This window comes from Oncorhynchus masou, chromosome 11, assembly GCF_036934945.1.
Source record: "Oncorhynchus masou masou isolate Uvic2021 chromosome 11, UVic_Omas_1.1, whole genome shotgun sequence".
Taxonomy (NCBI): domain Eukaryota; kingdom Metazoa; phylum Chordata; class Actinopteri; order Salmoniformes; family Salmonidae; genus Oncorhynchus; species Oncorhynchus masou.
Window position 1 is genome coordinate 4,548,152 of NC_088222.1, and position 20,852 is coordinate 4,569,003.

The window sequence follows — 20,852 nt, forward strand, 5'->3', positions numbered from 1 at the left end:
AGGGATGCAGCTGCGTGCGTCCTGATCCAATTCAGAAGTCCATATTGAAGATATTGGAAGAAACTGTCCACCTTTCCTTTTCCTCAGCCAACAAGATAAGTAGGCCTAACGAACAGCAAAAGCACTCGCTTATGTCAATCTACTATCTTCCAAAGTACAAAAGTTTCTATTCTGTTCAAGGAATAAATATTCCAAACATAGTCTTGGACCGTTGTGGGATGCTATAGTGGTTATATTAATTTGGGATCGATCATCAAAACAATTTTTAATAGAGGCCATCACTCTGTTTTCTCACGCAATTGCATACATAGCCTATAGAAATTTTGCGCAACATGAGCTCTCATGAAGACGAGTCAAGGATGATATCAACTCCACCTTACCAGTCAACATAGACCCACTTCAATTAGCATTCCGCCCCAATAGGTCCACAGACGATGCAACCACCATCACAATGCACACTACCCTATCCCATCTGGACATGAGGAATACCTATGTAAGAATGCTGTTCATTGACTGTAGCTCAACATTCAACACCATAGTACTGTACCCTTCCAAGCTCATCAATAGGCTTGAGGCCCTGGGTCTCGACCCCACCCTGTGCAACCGGGTCCTGGACTTCCTGACGGGCCGCCCCCAGGTGGTGAAGGTAGGAAACAACATCTCCACGTCGCTGATCCTGAACACTGGGGCCCCACAAGGGTGTGTTCTCAGCCCCCTCCTGTACTCCCTGTTCGCCCACGACTGCGTGGCCAAGAACGCCTCCAACTCAATCATCAAGTTTGCAGACGACACAACAGCAGTAGGCTTTCATTACCAACAACGACGAGACGGCCTACAGGGAGGAGGTGAGGGCCCTCGGAGTGTGGTGTCAGGAAAATAACCTCACACTCAACGTCAACAAAACAAAGGAGATGATCGTGGACTTCAGGAAACAGCAGAGGAAGCATCCCTCTATCCACATCGACAGGACAGCAGTGGAGAAGGGGGAGAGAATGTTTTACAGTAGGGTGGACCCAGCTGAGAGAGAGTTTTAAAGTAGGGTGGACCCAGCTGAGAGAGAGTTTTAAAGTAGGGTGGACCCAGCTGAGAGAGAGTTTTAAAGTAGGGTGGACCCAGCTGAGAGAGAGTTTTACAGTAGGGTGCACCCAGCTGAGAGAGAGTTTTACAGTAGGGTGGACCCAGCTGAGAGAGAGTTTTAAAGTAGGGTGGACCCAGCTGAGAGAGAGTTTTAAAGTAGGGTGTGACCCAGCTGAGAGAGTTTTACAGTAGGGTGGACCCAGCTGAGAGAGAGTTTTACAGTAGGGTGGACCCAGCTGAGAGAGTTTTAAAGTAGGGTGGACCCAGCTGAGAGAGTTTTAAAGTAGGGTGGACCCAGCTGAGAGAGAGTTTTACAGTAGGGTAGACACAACTGAGAGAGAGTTTTACAGTAGGGTGGACCCAGCTGAGAGAGTTTTAAAGTAGGGTGGACCCAGCTGAGAGAGAGTTTTACAGTAGGGTGGACACAGCTGAGAGAGTTTTACAGTAGAGTGGACCCAGCTGAGAGAGTTTTAAAGTAGGGTGGACCCAGCTGAGAGAGAGTTTTACAGTAGGGTGGACACAGCTGAGAGAGAGTTTTACAGTAGAGTGGACCCAGCTGAGAGAGTTTTACAGTAGGGTGGACCCAGCTGAGAGTTTTACAGTAGGGTGGACCCAGCTGAGAGAGAGTTTTACAGTAGGGTGGACCCAGCTGAGAGAGAGTTTTACAGTAGGGTGGACACAGCTGAGAGAGAGTTTTACAGTAGGGCGGACCCAGCTGAGAGTTTTACAGTAGGGTGGACCCAGCTGAGAGAGTTTTACAGTAGGGTGAACCCAGCTGAGAGGGTTTTACAGTAGGGTGAACCCAGCTGAGAGAAAGTTTTACAGTAGGGTGGACCCAGCTGAGAGTTTTACAGTAGGCTGTAAACAGACTATCATCACTGTGTGGGACTAACCTGAGGCCCTTGGCTGTGTTGTGGTACTGTGCCGTGTTGTAATGTGTTGTGTACTAACCCGAAGACAGGCCCTTGGCTGTGTTGTGGAGCTGTACTCACCTGAAGACAGACCCTTGGCTGTGTTGTGGGACTGTGTTGTGTAATAACACCCTTGGCTGTGTTGTGGGACTGTGTTGTGTAATAACACCCTTGGCTGTGTTGTGGGACTGTGTTGTGGGACTGTGTTGTGTTGTAATGTGTTGTGTTGTAATGTGTTGTGTACTCACCTGAAGACAGACCCTTGGCTGTGTTCTGGGACTTGTGCATCTCCGTCTCCTTGAAGCTCAGGTCTTCCTGCATGGACTTGAGCTCACTGGCCGTCACCGACGAGATCTGGCGCATCCGGTTCATGTTCTGCATCAACACACACATCTCCTTTAAACGAGCCTCTTCACTTCAACTTCAACTGGGGCGGCAGTGTAGGCAGTGTAGCCTAGTGGTTAGAGCGTTGGACTAGTAACCGGAAGGTTGAGAGTTCAAACCCCTGAGCTGACAAGGTACAAAATCTGTCGTTCTGCCCCTGAACAGGCAGTTAACCCACTGTTCCCATGCTGTCATTGAAAATAAGAATTTGTTCTGAACTGACTTGCCTGGTTAAATAAAGGTAAAAAAATAAATAAATAAAAATTAAAAAAAACAACACGCAGTATTCAGAAGATTTATGAAAACCCTCGTATCTGATAGGAGTTTCTATTAAACTGTACATTTTATGACTTAAAGCAGAACCTGTGTGAACGACATGACAGAGAACAGCTGGGGTACAGAAATAAACGGTTCATTCAGCTAACTCGTAATAAACAAACAAAGAAGAACGAAGGCAAAACAAGGCAACGTCCAAACTGTGACCTGGGAGTATTTTAACAAAACAACGTCCAAGTGTTGAACTTGGTGGCCGAGCTGTTTCATTGAGAACAGCAGACAAGCACATGGCAGATGGGTAACATCAGTTGAACCTCTCCCTCCCTCCACTAGAGTGTTCCAGTAGAGCTCTCTCTGTCTCTGTCTCTCTCTGTCCCCTTTTCTCTCTCTCCTCTCTGTTCCTCTCTCTCTCTCTCTCTCTCTCTCCCTCTCTGTCCCCTTTTCTCTCTCTCTCTCGTCTCGCTCCCTCTCCCGCTCTCTCTCTCCCTCCCCCTCTCTGTCCCCTTTTCTCTCTCTCTCTCGTCTCGCTCCCTCTCCCACTCTCTCTCTCCCTCCCCCTCTCTGTCCCCTTTTCTCTCTCTCTCCCGTCTCGCTCCCTCTACCTCTCTCTCTCTCTCTCTCCCTCCCCCTCTCTGTCCCCTTTTTCTCTCTCTCTCGTCTCGCTCCCTCCCTCACCCTCTCTGTCCCCTTTTCTCTCTCTCTCTCTCTCTCTCTCTCGTCTCGCTCCATCCCTCCCCCTCTCTGTCTCCTTTTCTCTCTCTCTCTCGCTCTCTCTCCCTCCCCCTCTCTGTCCCCTTCTCTCTCTCTCTCTCGTCTCGCTCCCCCTCTCTCTCCCTCCCTCCACCTCTCTGTCCCCTTTTATCTCTCTCTCTCTCGTCTCGCTCCCTATCCCGCTCTCTCTCTCTCCCTCCCCCTCTGTCCCCTTTTCTCTCTCTCTCTCTCGTCTCGCTCCCTCTCTCTCCCTCTCTGTCCCCTTTTCTCTCTCTCTCTCTCGTCTCACTCCTCTCCCTCTCTCTCTCCCTGTCTGTCCCCTTTTCTCTCTCTCTCTCGTCTCGCTCCCTCTCTCTCCCCCTCTCTGTCCCCTTTTTCTCTCTCTCCTCTCTGTTCCTCTCTCTCTCTCTCTCTCTCTCTCTCGTCTCGCTCCCTCTCTCTCTCTCCCTCCCCCTCTCTGTCCCCCTTTTCTCTCTCTCTCTCGTCTTGCTCCCTCTCCCGCTCTCTCTCTCTCCCTCCCCCTCTCTGTCCCCTTTTCTCTCTCTCTCTCTCTCGTCTCGCTCCCTCTCCCGCTCTCTCCCTCCCCCTCTCTGTCCCCTTCTCTCTCTCTCTTCTCGCTCCCTCTCTCTCCCTCCCTCCCCCTCTCTGTCCCCTTTTCTCTCTCTCCTCTCTGTTCCTCTCTCTCTCTCTCTCTCTCTCTCTCTCCTCGCTCCCCCTCTGTCCCCTTTTTCTCTCTCTCTCTCGTCTCGCTCCCTCTCCCGCTCTCTCTCTCTCTCCCTCCCCCTCTCTGTCCCCTTTTCTCTCTCTCTCTCTCATCTCGCTCCCTCTCCCGCTCTCTCTCTCTCCCTCCCCCTCTCTGTCCCCTTTTCTCTCTCTCTCTCGTCTCGCTCCCTCTCCCGCTCTCTCTCTCCCTCCCCCTCTGTCCCCTTTTCTCTCCCGCTCTCTCTCCCTCCCTCCCCCTCTCTGTCCCCTTTTTCTCTCTCTCCTCTGTTCCTCTCTCTCTCTCTCTCGTCTCGCTCCCTCTCTCTCTCTCCCTCCCCCTCTCTGTCCCCTTTCTCTCTCTCTCTCTCTCGTCTCCCTCCCCTCCCTCCCTCCCCCTCTCTGTCCCCTTTTCTCCCTCTCTCTCTCGTCTCGCTCCCTCTCCCTCTCTCCCTCCCCCTCTCTGTCCCCTTTTCTCTCTCTCTCGTCTCGCTCCCTCTCTCTCTCCCTCTCTGTCACCTTTTCTCTCTCTCCTCTCTGTTCCTCCCTCTCTCGCCTCGCTCCTTCTCCCTCTCCCTCTCTGTCCCCTTTTCTCTCTCTCCTCTCTGTTCCTCTCTCTCTCTCTCTCTCGTCTCGCTCCCTCTCCCTCTCTCCCCCTTTTCTCTCTCTCTCCTCTCTGTTCCTCTTTCGTCTCTCCTCTGTTCCTCTCTCGTCTCTCTCTCGTCTCTCTCTCTCAAATTCTTTGTAGATCTGTGTAATCTGAGAAAAATATGTGTCTCTAATATGGTCATACATTTGGCAGGAAGTTAGGAAGTGCAGCTCAGTTTCCACCTCATTTTGTGGGCAGTGATCACATAGCCTGCCTTCTCTTGAGAGCCAGGTCTGCCTACGGCGGCCTTTCTCAATAGCAAGGCTATGCTCACTGAGTCTGTACATAGTCAGGTAGGTGATGGCTTTGTTATGGAAGGTTTGGGAATCGCTTCCTCTTAGGTGGTTGTAGAATTTAACAGATCTTTTATGGATTTTGATAATTAGCGGATATCGCCGCGTGTTTATCCCATTTAGTGAATTCTTGATTGGTGAGTGAACCCCAGACCTCACAACCATAAAGGGCAATGGGTCTTATAACGGATAAAAGTATTTTTAGCCAGATCCTAATTGGTATGTCGAATTTTATGTTCCTTTGATGGAACGTTCACAGTTTTGTTGAAGAATTTCAGGTCAAGGTATGTATAGTTTTTTGTGTGCTCTAGGCCAATGGTGTCTAGATGGAATTTGCATTCGTGGTCCTGGGAATTTGACCTTTTTAGGAACACCATTACTTTGGTCTTACTGAGATTTACTGTCAGGGCCCAGGTCTGACAGAATCTGTGCAGAAGATCTAGGTGCTGCTGTAGGGCCTCCTTGGTGTCTCTCTCTCTCTCACACTCACTCTCTCACTCACTCATTCACTCACTCTGCTGGAGTGTTCCAGTAGAGCTACGATGATGGCCTGTGTCTGACGGTTTTTTCTCTCTCTCTCACTCATTCACTCTCTCTCTCTCACTCACTCACTCTCTCTCTCTCTCATTCACTCTCTCTCTCTCACTCACTCTGCTGGAGTGTTCCAGTAGAGCTACGATGATGGCCTGTGTCTGACGGTTTTTCTCCACCTCTGCAGCTTTAGTCTCATCAAATGAATCCAGAAAGCCTGTGGAAATATGAATCAATGCCAGATAACGATCAGTATAGACTACAATACTGCTGACACATAGGCTTTACACTATTTAGGCTGTAAACATAAATCAAACGGGCAATGTTTCTATGACCCCCCTCTTTATAAACAGGCCCATTTTGACAACATTCTTGCCTAAATACACCTTTCATTCCTCCCGGCACACCGGGGAGGACTGGTAGTAGAGGTGTGCAGGGTGGGCGTCGTCTATTTCAATAAATACATTGAATATACACCATTAAAAATTCTAAGCCATTATCAATTGCTTTAGGCAGGTTCCTAAGAAACATTATAAGGACGAATAAAATGTGTTTTCAAAAAGGAAAATAATTGCATATTTTGAGTTTTAATCGGGCATGTTACAGGTCTGTGTAGCCGTGGCTACACCAGCCAAATGAAATCAATAGTTTGTTATTTTGTTAACGAAACAGACAAAGACACACCTATCCGATCACAGTCAACACAGATGCAGTGGGGCAACAAAGTATTTAGTCAGCCACCAATTGTGCAAGTTCTCCCACTTAAAAAGATGAGAGAGGCCTGTAATTTTTATCATAGTTACACTTCAACTATGACAGACAAAATTATATAATTTTTTTCTTCCAGAAAATCACATTGTAGGATTTTTAATGAATTTATTTGCATATTATGGTGGAAAATAAGTATTTGGTCAATAACAAAAGTTTATCTCAATACTTTGTTATATATACCCTTTGTTGGCAATGACAGAGGTCAACCGATCTTTTTAAGTGGGAGAACTTGAACAATTGGTGGACGACTAAATACTTTTTGCCCCACTGTATATTTTAATACTGTATATTTTCTAATAAGAATATAATGGAATATAACAGAACTTGTCATGTGATACCGCTGACATATTAAAAGTGATATTTAGAAACAGTCTGCCCTGTTTTCATCCACGTTACATCTATTTCCTATTATTCTATTTTTTTTGTAATTTTACCCCTTTTTCTCACCAATTGATAGTTACAGTCTTGTCCCATCGCTGCAACTCCCGTACGGACTCGGGAGAGGCAAAGTCGAGAGCAAGGCGTCCTCCAAAACACGACCCTGCCAAGCCGCAACTGCTTCTAGACACACTGCCCGCTGAACCCGGAAGCCAACCGCACCAACGGAGGAAACACCGTCCAGCTGGCGACCGAGGTGGCGACCGAGGTGAGCTTGCAGGCGCCCGGCTCACCACAAGGAGTCGCGATGAGACAAGGAAATCCTGTCCGGCCAAACCCTCCCCTAACCCGGACGATCACTGGGCCAATTGTGCACTACCTCATGGGTCTCCCGGTTACGGCCGGGTCTGTAATAATGCCTCAAGCACTGCGAAGCTTAGTCAGCTACGCCACTCGGGAGGCCCAATTTCCTCTCTTTCCTACCCTCACTCCACTTTGTTAGGGAGCAGGAGTAGGGGTGTACCTTCATCATGACACCCATAGAAAATAATAGCAATCCTATTTTCAAAAGCATGCGAGTCTGGTGTTCATATTTCAACCTCCATGGGTTTTTGGAGTTGCCTCCACATGATCGAACAAAATAATAGGCCTACTCTTAGGCTACATTATAGCATGTAGCATTTAGGCTACATTATAGCATGTAGCATTTAGGCTACATTATTGCATGTAGCATTTAGGCTACATTATAGCATGTAGCATTTAGGCTACATTATAGCATGTAGCATTTAGGCTACATTATAGCATGTAGCATTTAGGCTACATTATTGCATGTAGCATTTAGGCTACATTATTGCATGTAGCATTTAGGCTACATTATAGCATGTAGCATTTAGGCTACATTATAGCATGTAGCAATTAGGCTACATTATAGGATGGAGCATCTAGGCTACATTGCTACATCCTAAATGTTTCTGATCAGTGATAGATGACCACTTGATTTAGGATACTTTATAGCATGCTAATAATGTGATTGTGATTAAAAGATGACCTAGCAGTTGGTCGTGTGTTTGTCTTGTCTTGTCCCGTGTAAATAGTTGTTTTCCTAGTTTTATTCGTATATATTTTTATCTCACTTTTCATCTACGAACTGAATATACTCTCCTGCAAACCCACCAATGTGGTACGGATCTACTATTTTTATACTTTAGAACCAGAACCCCCTTCAGAAGCTAGCCAGCTAACTAGCTACTAGCTAGTAGTCAGTTAGACACTGCCAGTGGTCCTCACTGTTAACTCGGACACCAGCCAGCTTCAGCTCGGTCAATTCCTGCCAGTCTGCACAGCGCAATATCTACCCAGAGCATATCGGACTGCTTTTTCTCTACCACATCCACCGGATTCCTGCCACAAGCCCTGGTCCATTGCACCGGATCATCGCAGCTAGCTAGCTGCAATCCGAGTAGCTACTGCTAGCTAACACCTCTGTCTAGAAGCAAGCATCAGTTAGCCTTGAGCTAGGCCCATCTCCCGAGTGGCCGAAGAGGTCTGCCAGCTAATTCTTGGGCTACAATACCTCTTTTTCCAATTGGCCTGGACCCTTTATTGTCACCTCGGAGCCCTGCCGATCCATCACGACTGATCTGCCGACGTAAACGTCCAATGTGGTTTCAACAGGCTTTTCTGTCTGAATCACCGTGTCTCCAGCCCGCTAGCTGTCTGAATCACCGTGTCTCCAGCCCGCTAGCTGTCTGAATCACCGTGTCTCCAGCCCGCTAGCTGTCTGAATCACCGTGTCTCCAGCCCGCTAGCTGTCTGAATCACCGTGTCTCCAGCCCGCTAGCTGTCTGAATCACCGTGTCTCCAGCCCGCTAGCTGTCTGAATCACCGTGTCTCCAGCCCGCTAGCTGTCTGAATCACCGTGTCTCCAGCCCGCTAGCTGTCTGAATCAACGTGTCTCCAGCCCGCTAGCTGTCTGAATCACAGTGTCTCCAACCCGCTAGCTGTCTGAATCACAGTGTCTCCAGCCCGCTAGCTGTCTGAATCACAGTGTCTCCAGCCCGCTAGCTGTCTGAATCACCGTGTCTCCAGCCCGCTAGCTGTCTGAATCACCGTGTCTCCAGCCCGCTAGCTGTCTGAATCACAGTGTCTCCAGCCCGCTAGCTGTCTGAATCACCGTGTCTCCAGCCCGCTAGCTGTCTGAATCACCGTGTCTCCAGCCCGCTAGCTGTCTGAATCACCGTGTCTCCAGCCCGCTAGCTGTCTGAATCACAGTGTCTCCAGCCCGCTAGCTGTCTGAATCACCGTGTCTCCAGCCCGCTAGCTGTCTGAATCACCGTGTCTCCAGCCCGCTAGCTGTCTGAATCACCGTGTCTCCAGCCCGCTAGCTGTCTGAATCACCGTGTCTCCAGCCCGCTAGCTGTCTGAATCACAGTGTCTCCAGCCCGCTAGCTGTCTGAATCACCGTGTCTCCAGCCCGCTAGCTGTCTGAATCACAGTGTCTCCAGCCCGCTAGCTGTCTGAATCACCGTGTCTCCAGCCCGCTAGCTGTCTGAATCACCGTGTCTCCAGCCCGCTAGCTGTCTGAATCACAGTGTCTCCAGCCCGCTAGCTGTCTGAATCACAGTGTCTCCAGCCCGCTAGCTGTCTGAATCACTGTGTCTCCAGCCCGCTAGCTGTCTGAATCACCGTGTCTCCAGCCCGCTAGCTGTCTGAATCACAGTGTCTCCAGCCCGCTAGCTGTCTGAATCACAGTGTCTCCAGCTCGCTAGCTGTCTGAATCACCGTGTCTCCAGCCCGCTAGCTGTCTGAATCACCGTGTCTCCAGCCCGCTAGCTGTCTGAATCACCGTGTCTCCAGCCCGCTAGCTGTCTGAATCACCGTTTCTCCAGCTCGCCTAGCGTAGTAGCGACTACCAAACGCTTCCTGACTCACCTATTTCTGCTCTTTGGACCCTATGATCACTCGGCTACACATGCCACTCCCTAATGTTAATATGCCTTGTCCACTGCTGTTTGGGTTAGTGTATTATTGTTTAATTTCCCTGTAGAACCCCCAGCCCCGCCCAACATGCCTCTTTTGTGCCACCACCACACGTACAGAGAACCTCACCTGTCATAACTGGTGCCTCCAGAGACACAGCCACTCTCATTATCACTCAATGCCTAGGTTTACCTACACTGTACTCACATCCTACCATACCCTTGTCTGTACAGTCAAGGCCAAAAGTTTTGAGAATGACAAATATGAATTTTCAAAGTCTGCTGCCTCAGTTTGTATGATGGCAATTTGAGTCATCAGATGAATTGCAAAGTCCCTATTTGCCATGAAAATGAACTGAATCCCCCAAAAACATTTCCACTGCATTTCAGCCCTGCCACAAAAGGACCAGCTGACATCATGTCAGTGATTCTCTCGAGTGTTGACGAGGACAAGGCTGGAGATCACTCCGTCATGCTGAAAGAGTTTGAAAAACAGACTGGAAGCTTCAAAAGGAGGGTGGTGTTTGGAATCATTGTTTGTTCTTCCTCTGTCAACCATGGTTACCTGCAAGGAAGCAGGTGCCGTCATCGTTGCTTTACACAAAAAGGGCTTCACAGGCAAGGATATTGCTGCCAGTAAGATTGCACCTAAATCAACCATTTATCAGATAATCAAGAACTTCAAGGAGAGCGGTTCAATTGTTGTGAAGAAGGCTTTGGGGTGCCCAGATAAGTCCAGCAAGCGCCAGGACCGTCTCCTAAAGTTGATTCCGCTGCGGGATCGGAGCACCACCAGTACAGAGCTTGCTCAGGAATGGCAGCAGGCAGGTGTGAGTGCATCTACACCGACAGTAAGGCGAAGACTTTTGGAGGATGGCCTGGTGTCAAGAAGGGCAGCAAGGAAGCCACTTATCTCCAGGAAAAACATCAGGGACAGACTGATATTCTGCAAAAGGTACAGGGATTGGACTGCTGAGGACTGGGGTAAAGTCATTTTCTCTGATGAATCCCCTTTCCGATTGTTTTGGGGCATCCGGAAAAAAAGCTTGTCCGGAGAAGACAAGGTGAGCGCTACCATCAGTCCTGTGTCATGCCAACAGTAAAGCATCCTGAGACCATTCATGTGTGGGGTTGCTTCTCAGCCAAGGGAGTTGGCTCACTCGCAATTATGCCTAAGAACACAGCCATGAATATAGAATGGTACCAACCATCCTCCGAGAGCAACTTCTCCAAACCATCCAGGAACAGTTTGGTGACGTACAATGCCTTTTCCAGCATGATGGAGCACCTTGCCATAAGGCAAAAGGAATAACTAAGTGGCTCAGGGAACAAAACGTCAATATTTTGGGTCCATGGCCAGGAAACTCCCCAGACGTTAATTTATTGAGAACTTGTGGTCAATCCTCAAGAGGCAGGTGGACAAACAAAAACCCACAAATTCTGACAAACTCCAAGCATTGATTATGCAAGAATGGGTTGCCATCAGTCAGGATGTGGCTCAGAAGTTAATTGACAGCATGCCAGGGCAGATTGCAGAGGTCTTGAAAAAGAAGGGTCAACACTGCAAATATTGACTCTGCATCAACTTAATGTAATTGTCAATAAAAGCCTTTGACACTTATGAAATGCTTGTAATTATACTTCAGTATTCCATAGTAACATCTGACAAAACAATTCTAAAGACACTGAAGCAGAAAACTTTGTGGAAATTAATATGTGTCATTCTCAAAACTTTTGGCCACCACTGCACATTATGCCCTGAATCTATTCTACCACGACCAGAAATCTACTCCTTTTATTCTCTGTTCCCAACACACTAGACAACTACAACAACTACAAGATAGAACTGCCAAAGGGGGCGGAATTGCAATCTACTGCAGAGATAGCCTGCAGAAAACTTGTGCTGTTTAGCAACCATCAAGAGTTTAAGAGCGTAGAGCGTGCTAATGTCGCCTCAGCATTATTGCTACATTACATACTAAGCCGTAGGCAGAACTTGACCGAAATTATTACTATGTCGTTTTGGCGGAAATAAAAGTTTTGTCTTTGATAACCGGGAATAACTTTCAGATAGAAAGAAAAGGACGAAAAAAGTTGGCAGGGAAAACGTCTTAGACTGAAAGGGATACAAGATGTGTAACTTTCTACAACCTACACAGGAATGGTTCACATAAAGTATGTAATGGTCAACTCACTGTCCATAGTCTCATCTCTCTTCTTTAGCTCTTTGTACTTCTGGTTTCGTTCACCTGTTGGACAAAAAGTGAGTTGTTACTTGAGTATTTAGTCTGCTCTTAGAATTAGAGGTGACTTGTGGAAGCCTGGAGATCTGCGAGGAACCATTGTTAGTCAATGGTTCATACTTGAACCTTTGGTTAGTTGAGAGGTTCTGGGAGGACCTTCAACGGTTCAATATAGCAACAGGTTCAAGGAGGAACCCTGGAGGGATTTGATTTATTAGGATCCACATTAGCCGACGCCAATGGTGACAGCTAGTCTTACTGGGGTCTGACTCATAACGAACAAAAACATTACAGACAAAATACTTCACAATTTGCATACATTTAAACAACATGTACTGTGTGTGGGTGTGCTTCTATCAGTGGAGTGGGGGCGTGGCTTAGTAGGGGCGTGGCTTTAATCAATATATTTTTTGGGCCACCTGTTACAGTAAATGTCTTCATCAGTTCTGTTGTATTGTCATCACGTTTCATAGCGTCAATGAGGCTAACAGAGGTCTATGAGTTCCTCAAGGCTGCCAAAACTGTAATATATTATTAAAAAGGTTCAAATTAGAACCCCTAGCATTCCAAAAAGTTTCCAATTTGAACCTTTACACAGGGGTTCCTCTAGGACCTTCTTTTAACTGGAAAGATTCTGGCGGTGTGGCAACCCAAAAAGGTTCCAGTTTGAACCTTTACACAGGGGTTCCTCTAGGACCTTCTTTTAACTGAAAAGATTATGGCGGTGTGGCAACCCAAAAAGCTTCCAGTTTGAACCTTTACACAGGGGTTCCTCTAGGACCTTCTTTTAACTGAAAAGATTATGGCGGTGTGGCAACCCAAAAAGCTTCCAGGCACCTTTACTTCTAAGACTGTAGAGTCTATATAAAGTAAAGTGGAAGTAGTTAGTTCCAAACTAATGCTACTGGAAGGATGGCCTAGTCTAGTTGATTAGTATGTTGGAGGAGTTTGGTGGAGAACAAATGGGACACAGTAGGCCTCTTACCGTCTGGTCATGAAGAGTCAGAGGATATGAGCCAGAGATGAGGACAGGAAACAGTCAGAGGATATGAGACAGAAATGAGGACAGGAAACAGTCAGAGGATATGAGACAGAGATGAGGACAGGAAACAGTCAGAGGATATGAGACAGAAATGAGGACAGGAAACAATCAGAGGATATGAGACAGAGATGAGGACAGGAAACAGTCAGAGGATATGAGACAGAGATGAGGACAGGAAACAATCAGAGGATATGAGACAGAGATGAGGACAGGAAACAGTCAGAGGAAATGAGACAGATGAGGACAGGAAACAGTCAGAGAATATGAGACAGAGATGAGGACAGGAAACAGTCAGAGAATATGAGACAGAGATGAGGACAGGAAACAGTCAGAGGATATGAGACAGAGATGAGAACAGGAAACAGTCAGAGGATATGAGATTCCTCCAAGTATCGAGAGCTACAGTATGGATGCATCCCAAATGGCACCCTATTCCCCATATAGTGCACTTTTACCAGGGCCCGGTGGCAATAGGGAATATGATGATCATGATGGCGCCGACAGACATGGAAGCTCTGCTTCTGGCTCCTAAGAGATGACAGACATGGAAGCTCTGCTACTAGCTCCTAAGACATGACAGACATGGAAGCTCTGCTACTAGCTCCTAAGACATGACAGACATGGAAGCTCTGCTACTAGCTCCTAAGACATGACAGACATGGAAGCTCTGCTACTAGCTCCTAAGACATGACAGACATGGAAGCTATGCTTCTGGCTCCTAAGACATGACAGACATGGAAGCTCTGCTACTAGAGCTCCTAAGACATGACAGACATGGAAGCTCTGCTACTAGCTCCTAAGACATGACAGACATGGAAGCTCTGCTACTAGCTCCTAAGACATGACAGACATGGAAGCTCTGCTACTAGCTCCTAAGACATGACAGACATGGAAGCTCTGCTACTAGCTCCTAAGACATGACAGACATGGAAGCTCTGCTACTAGCTCCTAAGACATGACAGACATGGAAGCTCTGCTACTAGCTCCTAAGACATGACAGACATGGAAGCTCTGCTACTAGCTCCTAAGACATGACAGACATGGAAGCTCTGCTACTAGCTCCTAAGACATGACAGACATGGAAGCTCTGCTACTAGCTCCTAAGACATGACAGACATGGAAGCTCTGCTACTAGCTCCTAAGACATGACAGACATGGAAGCTCTGCTACTAGCTCCTAAGACATGACAGACATGGAAGCTCTGCTACTAGCTCCTAAGACATGACAGACATGGAAGCTCTGCTACTAGCTCCTAAGACATGACAGACATGGAAGCTCTGCTACTAGCTCCTAAGACATGACAGACATGGAAGCTCTGCTACTAGCTCCTAAGACATGACAGACATGGAAGCTCTGCTACTAGCTCCTAAGACATGACAGACATGGAAGCTCTGCTACTAGCTCCTAAGACATGACAGACATGGAAGCTCTGCTACTAGCTCCTAAGACATGACAGACATGGAAGCTCTGCTACTAGCTCCTAAGACATGACAGACATGGAAGCTCTGCTACTAGCTCCTAAGACATGACAGACATGGAAGCTCTGCTACTAGCTCCTAAGACATGACAGACATGGAAGCTCTGCTACTAGCTCCTAAGACATGACAGACATGGAAGCTCTGCTTCTGGCTCCTAAGACATGACAGACATGGAAGCTCTGCTACTAGCTCCTAACCAACTTTGCAGTATTTAGTTTTTTTGTGTGTTATTTCTTACGCTATTAGCCCAGAACATTTTTCATGTTATTACATCCAACTTGAAATAACTTTCGGATATCAGAACGGCGTTAACTCACCAGCATTACGACCAGAAATATGACAACAACAAAAAAAGGACTCAAGTCCTTTTGTTCACCGAACCTAGAATATCTCACAATCAAATGCCGGCCATATTACCTCCCAAGAGAATTTTCTTCGCTTATAGTCACAGCCATGTTTATTCCCCCTCAATCCGATACCAAAACAGAACTACACTGGACTTTGTGCAAACTGGAAACCACATATCCTGAGGCAACATTTATTGTAGTTGGGGATTTTAACAAAGCAAATTTGAGGGAAACGTTACCAAAGTTATATCAACACATTGCCTGTTACTCTCCCTTCTGGGATGGCTAAAAGGCTCTCCCTTCGGCAAATCAGATCACAACTCCATTCTGCTCTTCCCTTCGTATAGGCAGAAACTCAAACAGGAAGTACACCCGTGCTAAGGTCTAGTCAACGCTGGTCTGACCAATCAGAATCCACACTTTTTGTTTTGATCACGCAGATTGGAATATGTTCCAGGTTGCCTCTGAGAATAACATTGACGTATACACGGACACGGTGACTGAGTTCATAAGGAAGTGTATAGGGGATGTTGTTCACACTGTGACTATTAAAACTGAAAGCGTGAACCAGCGCATTTAACTAAGGCAAAGTGACTGGGAATATGGTCGAATACAAACAGTGTAGTTATTCCCTCCGTAAGGCAATCAAACTGGCAAAACTCCAGTACAGAGACAAAGTGGAGTCGCAATTCAACGTCTTCGACACGAGATGTATGTGTCAGGGTCTACAGACAATCACGGACTACAACGGGAAAACCAGCCATGTCGCAGACACTGCGTCTTGCTCCCGGACAAGCTAAACACATTTTTGTCCGCTTTGAGGATAATACAGTTCCACTGACGCGGCCCGCGGGGACTGTGGGCTCTCCTTCTCCGTGGCCGACGCGGCCCGCGGGGACTGTGGGCTCTCCTTCTCCGTGGCTGACGCGGCCCGCGGGGACTGTGGGCTCTCCTTCTCCGTGGCCGACGCGGCCCGCGGGGACTGTGGGCTCTCCTTCTCCGTGGCCGACGCGGCCCGCGGGGACTGTGGGCTCTCCTTCTCCGTGGCTGACGCGGCCCGCGGGGACTGTGGGCTCTCCTTCTCCGTGGCCGACGCGGCCCGCGGGGACTGTGGGCTCTCCTCCGTGCCGACGCGGCCCGCGGGGACTGTGGGCTCTCCTTCTCCGTGGCCGACGCGGCCCGCGGGGACTGTGGGCTCTCCTTCTCCGTGGCTGACGCGGCCCGCGGGGACTGTGGGCTCTCCTTCTCCGTGGCCGACGCGGCCCACGGGGACTGTGGGCTCTCCTCCGTGCCGACGCGGCCCGCGGGGACTGTGGGCTCTCCTTCTCAGTGGCCGACGCGGCCCGCGGGGACTGTGGGCTCTCCTTCTCCGTGCCGACGCGAGTAAGACATTTAAAAGTGTTCCTGACGGGCCACCCACAGGTGGTGAATATGGGAAACAACACCCCCACTACACTGATTCTCAACACGGGGGCCCCTTTTCACCCATGACTGCGTGGCCTCGTACGCCTCCAACTCAATCATCACGTTTGCAGACGACACAACAGTAGTGGGCTTGATTACCAACTATGACGAGACGGACTACAGGGAGGAGGTGAGGGCTCTGGTGGAGTGGTGCCAGGAAAATAACCTCTCCCTCAACGACAACAAAGGAGCTGATCGTGGATTTCAGGAAACAACAGAGGGGGCATGCCCCATGCACATCGACGGGACCGCAGTGAAGGTGGAAAGCTTCAAGATCCTTGGTGTACACATCACTGACAATCTGAAATGGACCACCCACACAGACAGTGTGGTGAATAAGGGGCAACAGCGCCTCTTCAACCTCAGGAGGCTCAAGAAATGTGGCTTGTCACCTAAAACCCTCACAAACTTCTACAATGTACAATTGAGAGCATCCTGTTGGCCTGGTACGGCAACTGTTGAGCTTGCAACCCCAGGGCTCTCCAGAGGTGGTGCAGTCTGCCCAACACATATCAACGGGGGCACACTGCCTGCCCTCCAGGACACCTACACCACTCGATGTCACAGAAAGGCCAAAAAGGTCATCAAGGACATCAACCACCCGATTCACTGCCTGTTCACCCCGCTATCATCCAGAAGGTGAGGTCAGTACAGGTGCATCAAAGCTGGGACCGAGAGACTGAAAAACAGCTTGAAGCTCAAGGCCTTCAGACTGCTTAAATAGCCATCACTAGCCGGCTTCCACCTGGTTACTCAACCCTGCACCTTAGAAGCTGCTGCCCTATATACATAGACATGGAATCACTGGTCACTTTAATAATGGAACACTGGTCACTTTAATAATGTTTACATACTGTTTATTCATCTCATATGTAAATACTGTTTTCTATTCTACTGTATTCTAGTCAATGCCACTCTGATATTGATCATCCTAATATTTATATATTTTAATTATATTATTTTACTTTTAGATTGTTAGATATTACTGCACTGTTGGAGCTAGGAACACAAGCGTTTAGCTATACCCGCAATAACATCTGCTAAACATGTGTATGTGACCAATAACATCTGGTAAATATGAGTATGGACCAATAACATCTGTTAAATATGAGTATGTGACCCAATAACATATGTTAAATATGAGTATGGACCAATAACATCTGTTAAATATGAGTATGTGACCAATAACATCTGTTAAATATGTGTATGTGACCAATAACATCTGTTAAATATGTGTATGTGACCAATAACATCTGCTAAATATGTGTATGTGACCCAATAACATCTGCTAAATATGTGTATGTGACCAATAACATCTGTTAAATATGTGTATGTGACCCAATAACATCTGTTAAATATGTGCATGTGACCCAATAACATCTGTTAAATATGTGTATGTGACCCAATAACATCTGCTAAATATGTGTATGTGACCAATAACATCTGCTATCTGCTAAATATGTGTATGTGACCAATAACATCTGCTATCTGCTAAATATGTGTATGTGACCCAATAACATCTGCTATCTGCTAAATATGTGTATGTGACCCAATAACATCTGATGTGAAGTGTAATTTGGGTGTGGTCATTCAGGCTTTCCTTCATTAAGTGTCCCCGGTGTGGGACTTCAAAACACCTTTCTACCATGGACCACCAGCCATGTTGACTTCCCCTCTGGAGTCTAACAATACAATACACATCCCCATGAAGACCAGAGCAGCAGACAGACGTCTCACAGAGAGGCGTCTACAGGATGCCCGAGTCCCAAATGGCACCCTGCATCAGTGCACTGGGAAGGGAATAATGTGCACTAGGAAGGGAATAAGGTGCACTAGGTAGGGAATAGGGATCCACGAGGAAGGGAATAGAGAGCCATGTTGGGATGCAGGATGTATGCGCTACCCTGGTCAGGACAGGATGCTGTAATCTATGCAGGCAAGGCGGAGCGGAGAGAGTTGTCTTGGACAGTATTCAGAGGCCTTAATGGATTTATATCCAATCCACTGAACTGTTACTGAACACATCTACAGGACAATGCTCCCGTCTCGCCCCCCCCCCCCCCACACACCACCCTCATTGGGCCAAGTGCCCAAAACTCTCCCATCCCAGCCCACTCCCCATCCACTCCACCCCAGTGCAAAGCTCTTGTACGAGACTGTGAATGTTCTAAAAATATAAAAAAATAAAACGTCAAAACTCATCATCTCATTGTTCTACGGGACTATGAAACCCGTCAGATATAACATCTACGACCCCAGTGGAGAGATCTAATCAGTCCGTACCTTGGTGTTCCTCCATGTTATTGTCAAGCTGTCGGATCTCCTCGTTGATCAGGCTCATCTTCTCACGCATCTCAGTCAACCTGTTAGAAATGTCACAGAGTTATAAAACAGGAATATCACTTTGGTTGGCAAGGATAAGACGTTAAAATGATCACAGAAACTACGTACTGTCTTTCCATGCTTGCTGTTTCCTGGTTGTCTTCTTTGACCTTGGAGAGCGAAACAAGGCGACATGTTGAAGCATAACACACAGATTCAACTCACTAAACCTTAAAATATACACCTCTTTATCAAACTTCTCCACTCCCTCATCCCCCCAAAAAATGACATTGATGATTGTGACATCAGAGCAGTATTTAATAAGAATTTGGTGGGGTGCCCCCCCATGAGACACCCCCAGAGAGTGAGGTCACGGCCTGGGTTACCATTGTACAGCACCCCTGGAGACATTGAGGTTAAGTGTCTTGCTCAATGGCATAGAGGCAGCTTTTTGACCTTGTCGGCTCTTGACTGGAATCAGCAGCCTTGACTGGAATCAGCAGCCTTCCGGTTACTGGCCCAAAGCTCTAACCTCGAGGCCAACTTCCGCAGCCTTCCGGTTACTGGCCCAAAGCTCTAACCTCGAGGCCACCTGCCGCAGCCTTCCGGTTACTGGCCCAAAGCTCTAACCTCGAGGCCAACTTCCGCAGCCTTCCGGTTACTGGCCCAAAGCTCTAACCTCGAGGCCACCTGCCGCAGCCTTCCGGTTACTGGCCCAAAGCTCTAACCTCGAGGCCACCTGCCGCAGCCTTCCGGTTACTGGCCCAAAGCTCTAACCTCGAGGCCACCTGCCGCAGCCTTCCGGTTACTGGCCCAAAGCTCTAACCTCGAGGCCACCTGCCGCAGCCTTCCGGTTACTGGCCCAAAGCTCTAACCTCGAGGCCACCTGCCGCAGCCTTCCGGTTACTGGCCCAAAGCTCTAACCTCGAGGCCACCTGTCGCAGCCTTCCGGTTACTGGCCCAAAGCTCTAACCTCGAGGCCACCTGCTGCCGCAGCCTTCCGGTTACTGGCCCAAAGCTCTAACCTCGAGGCCACCTGCCGCAGCCTTCCGGTTACTGGCCCAAAGCTCTGATCTCGAGGCAACCTGCCGCAGCCTTCCGGTTACTGGCCCAAAGCTCTAACCTCGAGGCCACCTGCCGCAACCTTCCGGTTACTGGCCCAAAGCTCCTACCTCGGGGCTACCTGCCGCCCATATTTAAAGACAGAGACAAATGTATGAAACCATTTAAGGTTGTGGTGACTTTCTGCCCACCTGTTTAAACAGCCTGTCCCTCTCCTCACCTGTTTAAACGGCCTGTCCCTCTCCTCACCTGTTTAAACAGCCTGTCCCTCTCCTCACCTGTTTAAACGGCCTGTCCCTCTCCTCACCTGTTTAAACGGCCTGTCCCTCTCCTCACCTGTTTAAACAGCCTGTCCCTCTCCTCACCTGTTTAAACAGCCTGTCCCTCTCCTCACCTGTTTAAACAGCCTGTCCCTCTCCTCACCTGTTTAAACAGCCTGTCCCTCTCTCACCTGTTTCAGCCTGTCCCTCTCCTCACCTGTTTAAACAGCCTGTCCCTCTCCTCACCTGTTTAAGCCTGTCCCTCTGTCCTCTCCTCACCTGTTTAAACAGCCTGTCCCCTCCTCACCTGTTTAAACAGCCTCTCCTCTCCTCACCTGTTTAAACAGCCTGTCCCTCTCCTCACCTGTTTAAACAGCCTGTCCCTCTCCTCACCTGTTTAAACAGCCTGTCCCTCTCCTCACCTGTTTAAACAGCCTGTCCCTCTCCTCACCTGTTTAAACAGCCTGTCCCTCTCCTCACCTGTTTAAACAGCCTGTCCCTCTCCTCACCTGTTTAAACAGCCTGTCCCTCTCCTCACCTGTTTAAACAGCCTGTCCCTCTCCTCACCTGTTTAAACAGCCTGTCCCTCTCCTCACCTGTTTAAACAGCCTGTCCCTCTCCTCACCTGTTTAAACAGCCTGTCCCTCTCCTCACCTGTTTAAACAGCCTGCCTGTTTAAACAGCCTGTCCCTCTCCTCACCTGTTTAAACAGCCTGTCCCTCTCCTCACCTGTTTAAACAGCCTGTCCCTCTCCTCACCTGTTTAAACAGCCTGTCCCTCTCCTCACCTGTTTAAACAGCCTGTCCCTCTCCTCACCTGTTTAAACAGCCTGTCCCCTCCTCTGTCCCTCTCCTCACCTGTTTAAACAGCCTGTCCCTCTCCTCACCACCTGTTTCAAACAGCCTGTCCCTCTCCTCACCTGTTTAAACAGCCTGTCCCTCTCCTCACCTGTTTAAACAGCCTGTCCCTCTCCTCA

The 20,852-nt window shown here is 48.4% G+C and overlaps 1 protein-coding gene across 1 annotated transcript in view; it reads right to left on the bottom strand.

Moving 5' to 3' along the window:
* The window catches only part of ift74 (intraflagellar transport 74), a 147,881-nt gene that overhangs the window by 66,463 nt on the left and 60,566 nt on the right, over positions 1-20,852 (bottom strand). The window contains exons 11-15 of the mRNA XM_064977239.1: positions 18,684-18,724; positions 18,516-18,595; positions 11,854-11,907; positions 5,651-5,748; positions 2,237-2,363 (exon numbers count right to left, since the gene is read on the bottom strand). Of these exons, the coding sequence (XP_064833311.1) occupies positions 2,237-2,363; positions 5,651-5,748; positions 11,854-11,907; positions 18,516-18,595; positions 18,684-18,724 (400 nt within the window). The remainder of the gene's footprint in view (positions 1-2,236; positions 2,364-5,650; positions 5,749-11,853; positions 11,908-18,515; positions 18,596-18,683; positions 18,725-20,852) is intronic.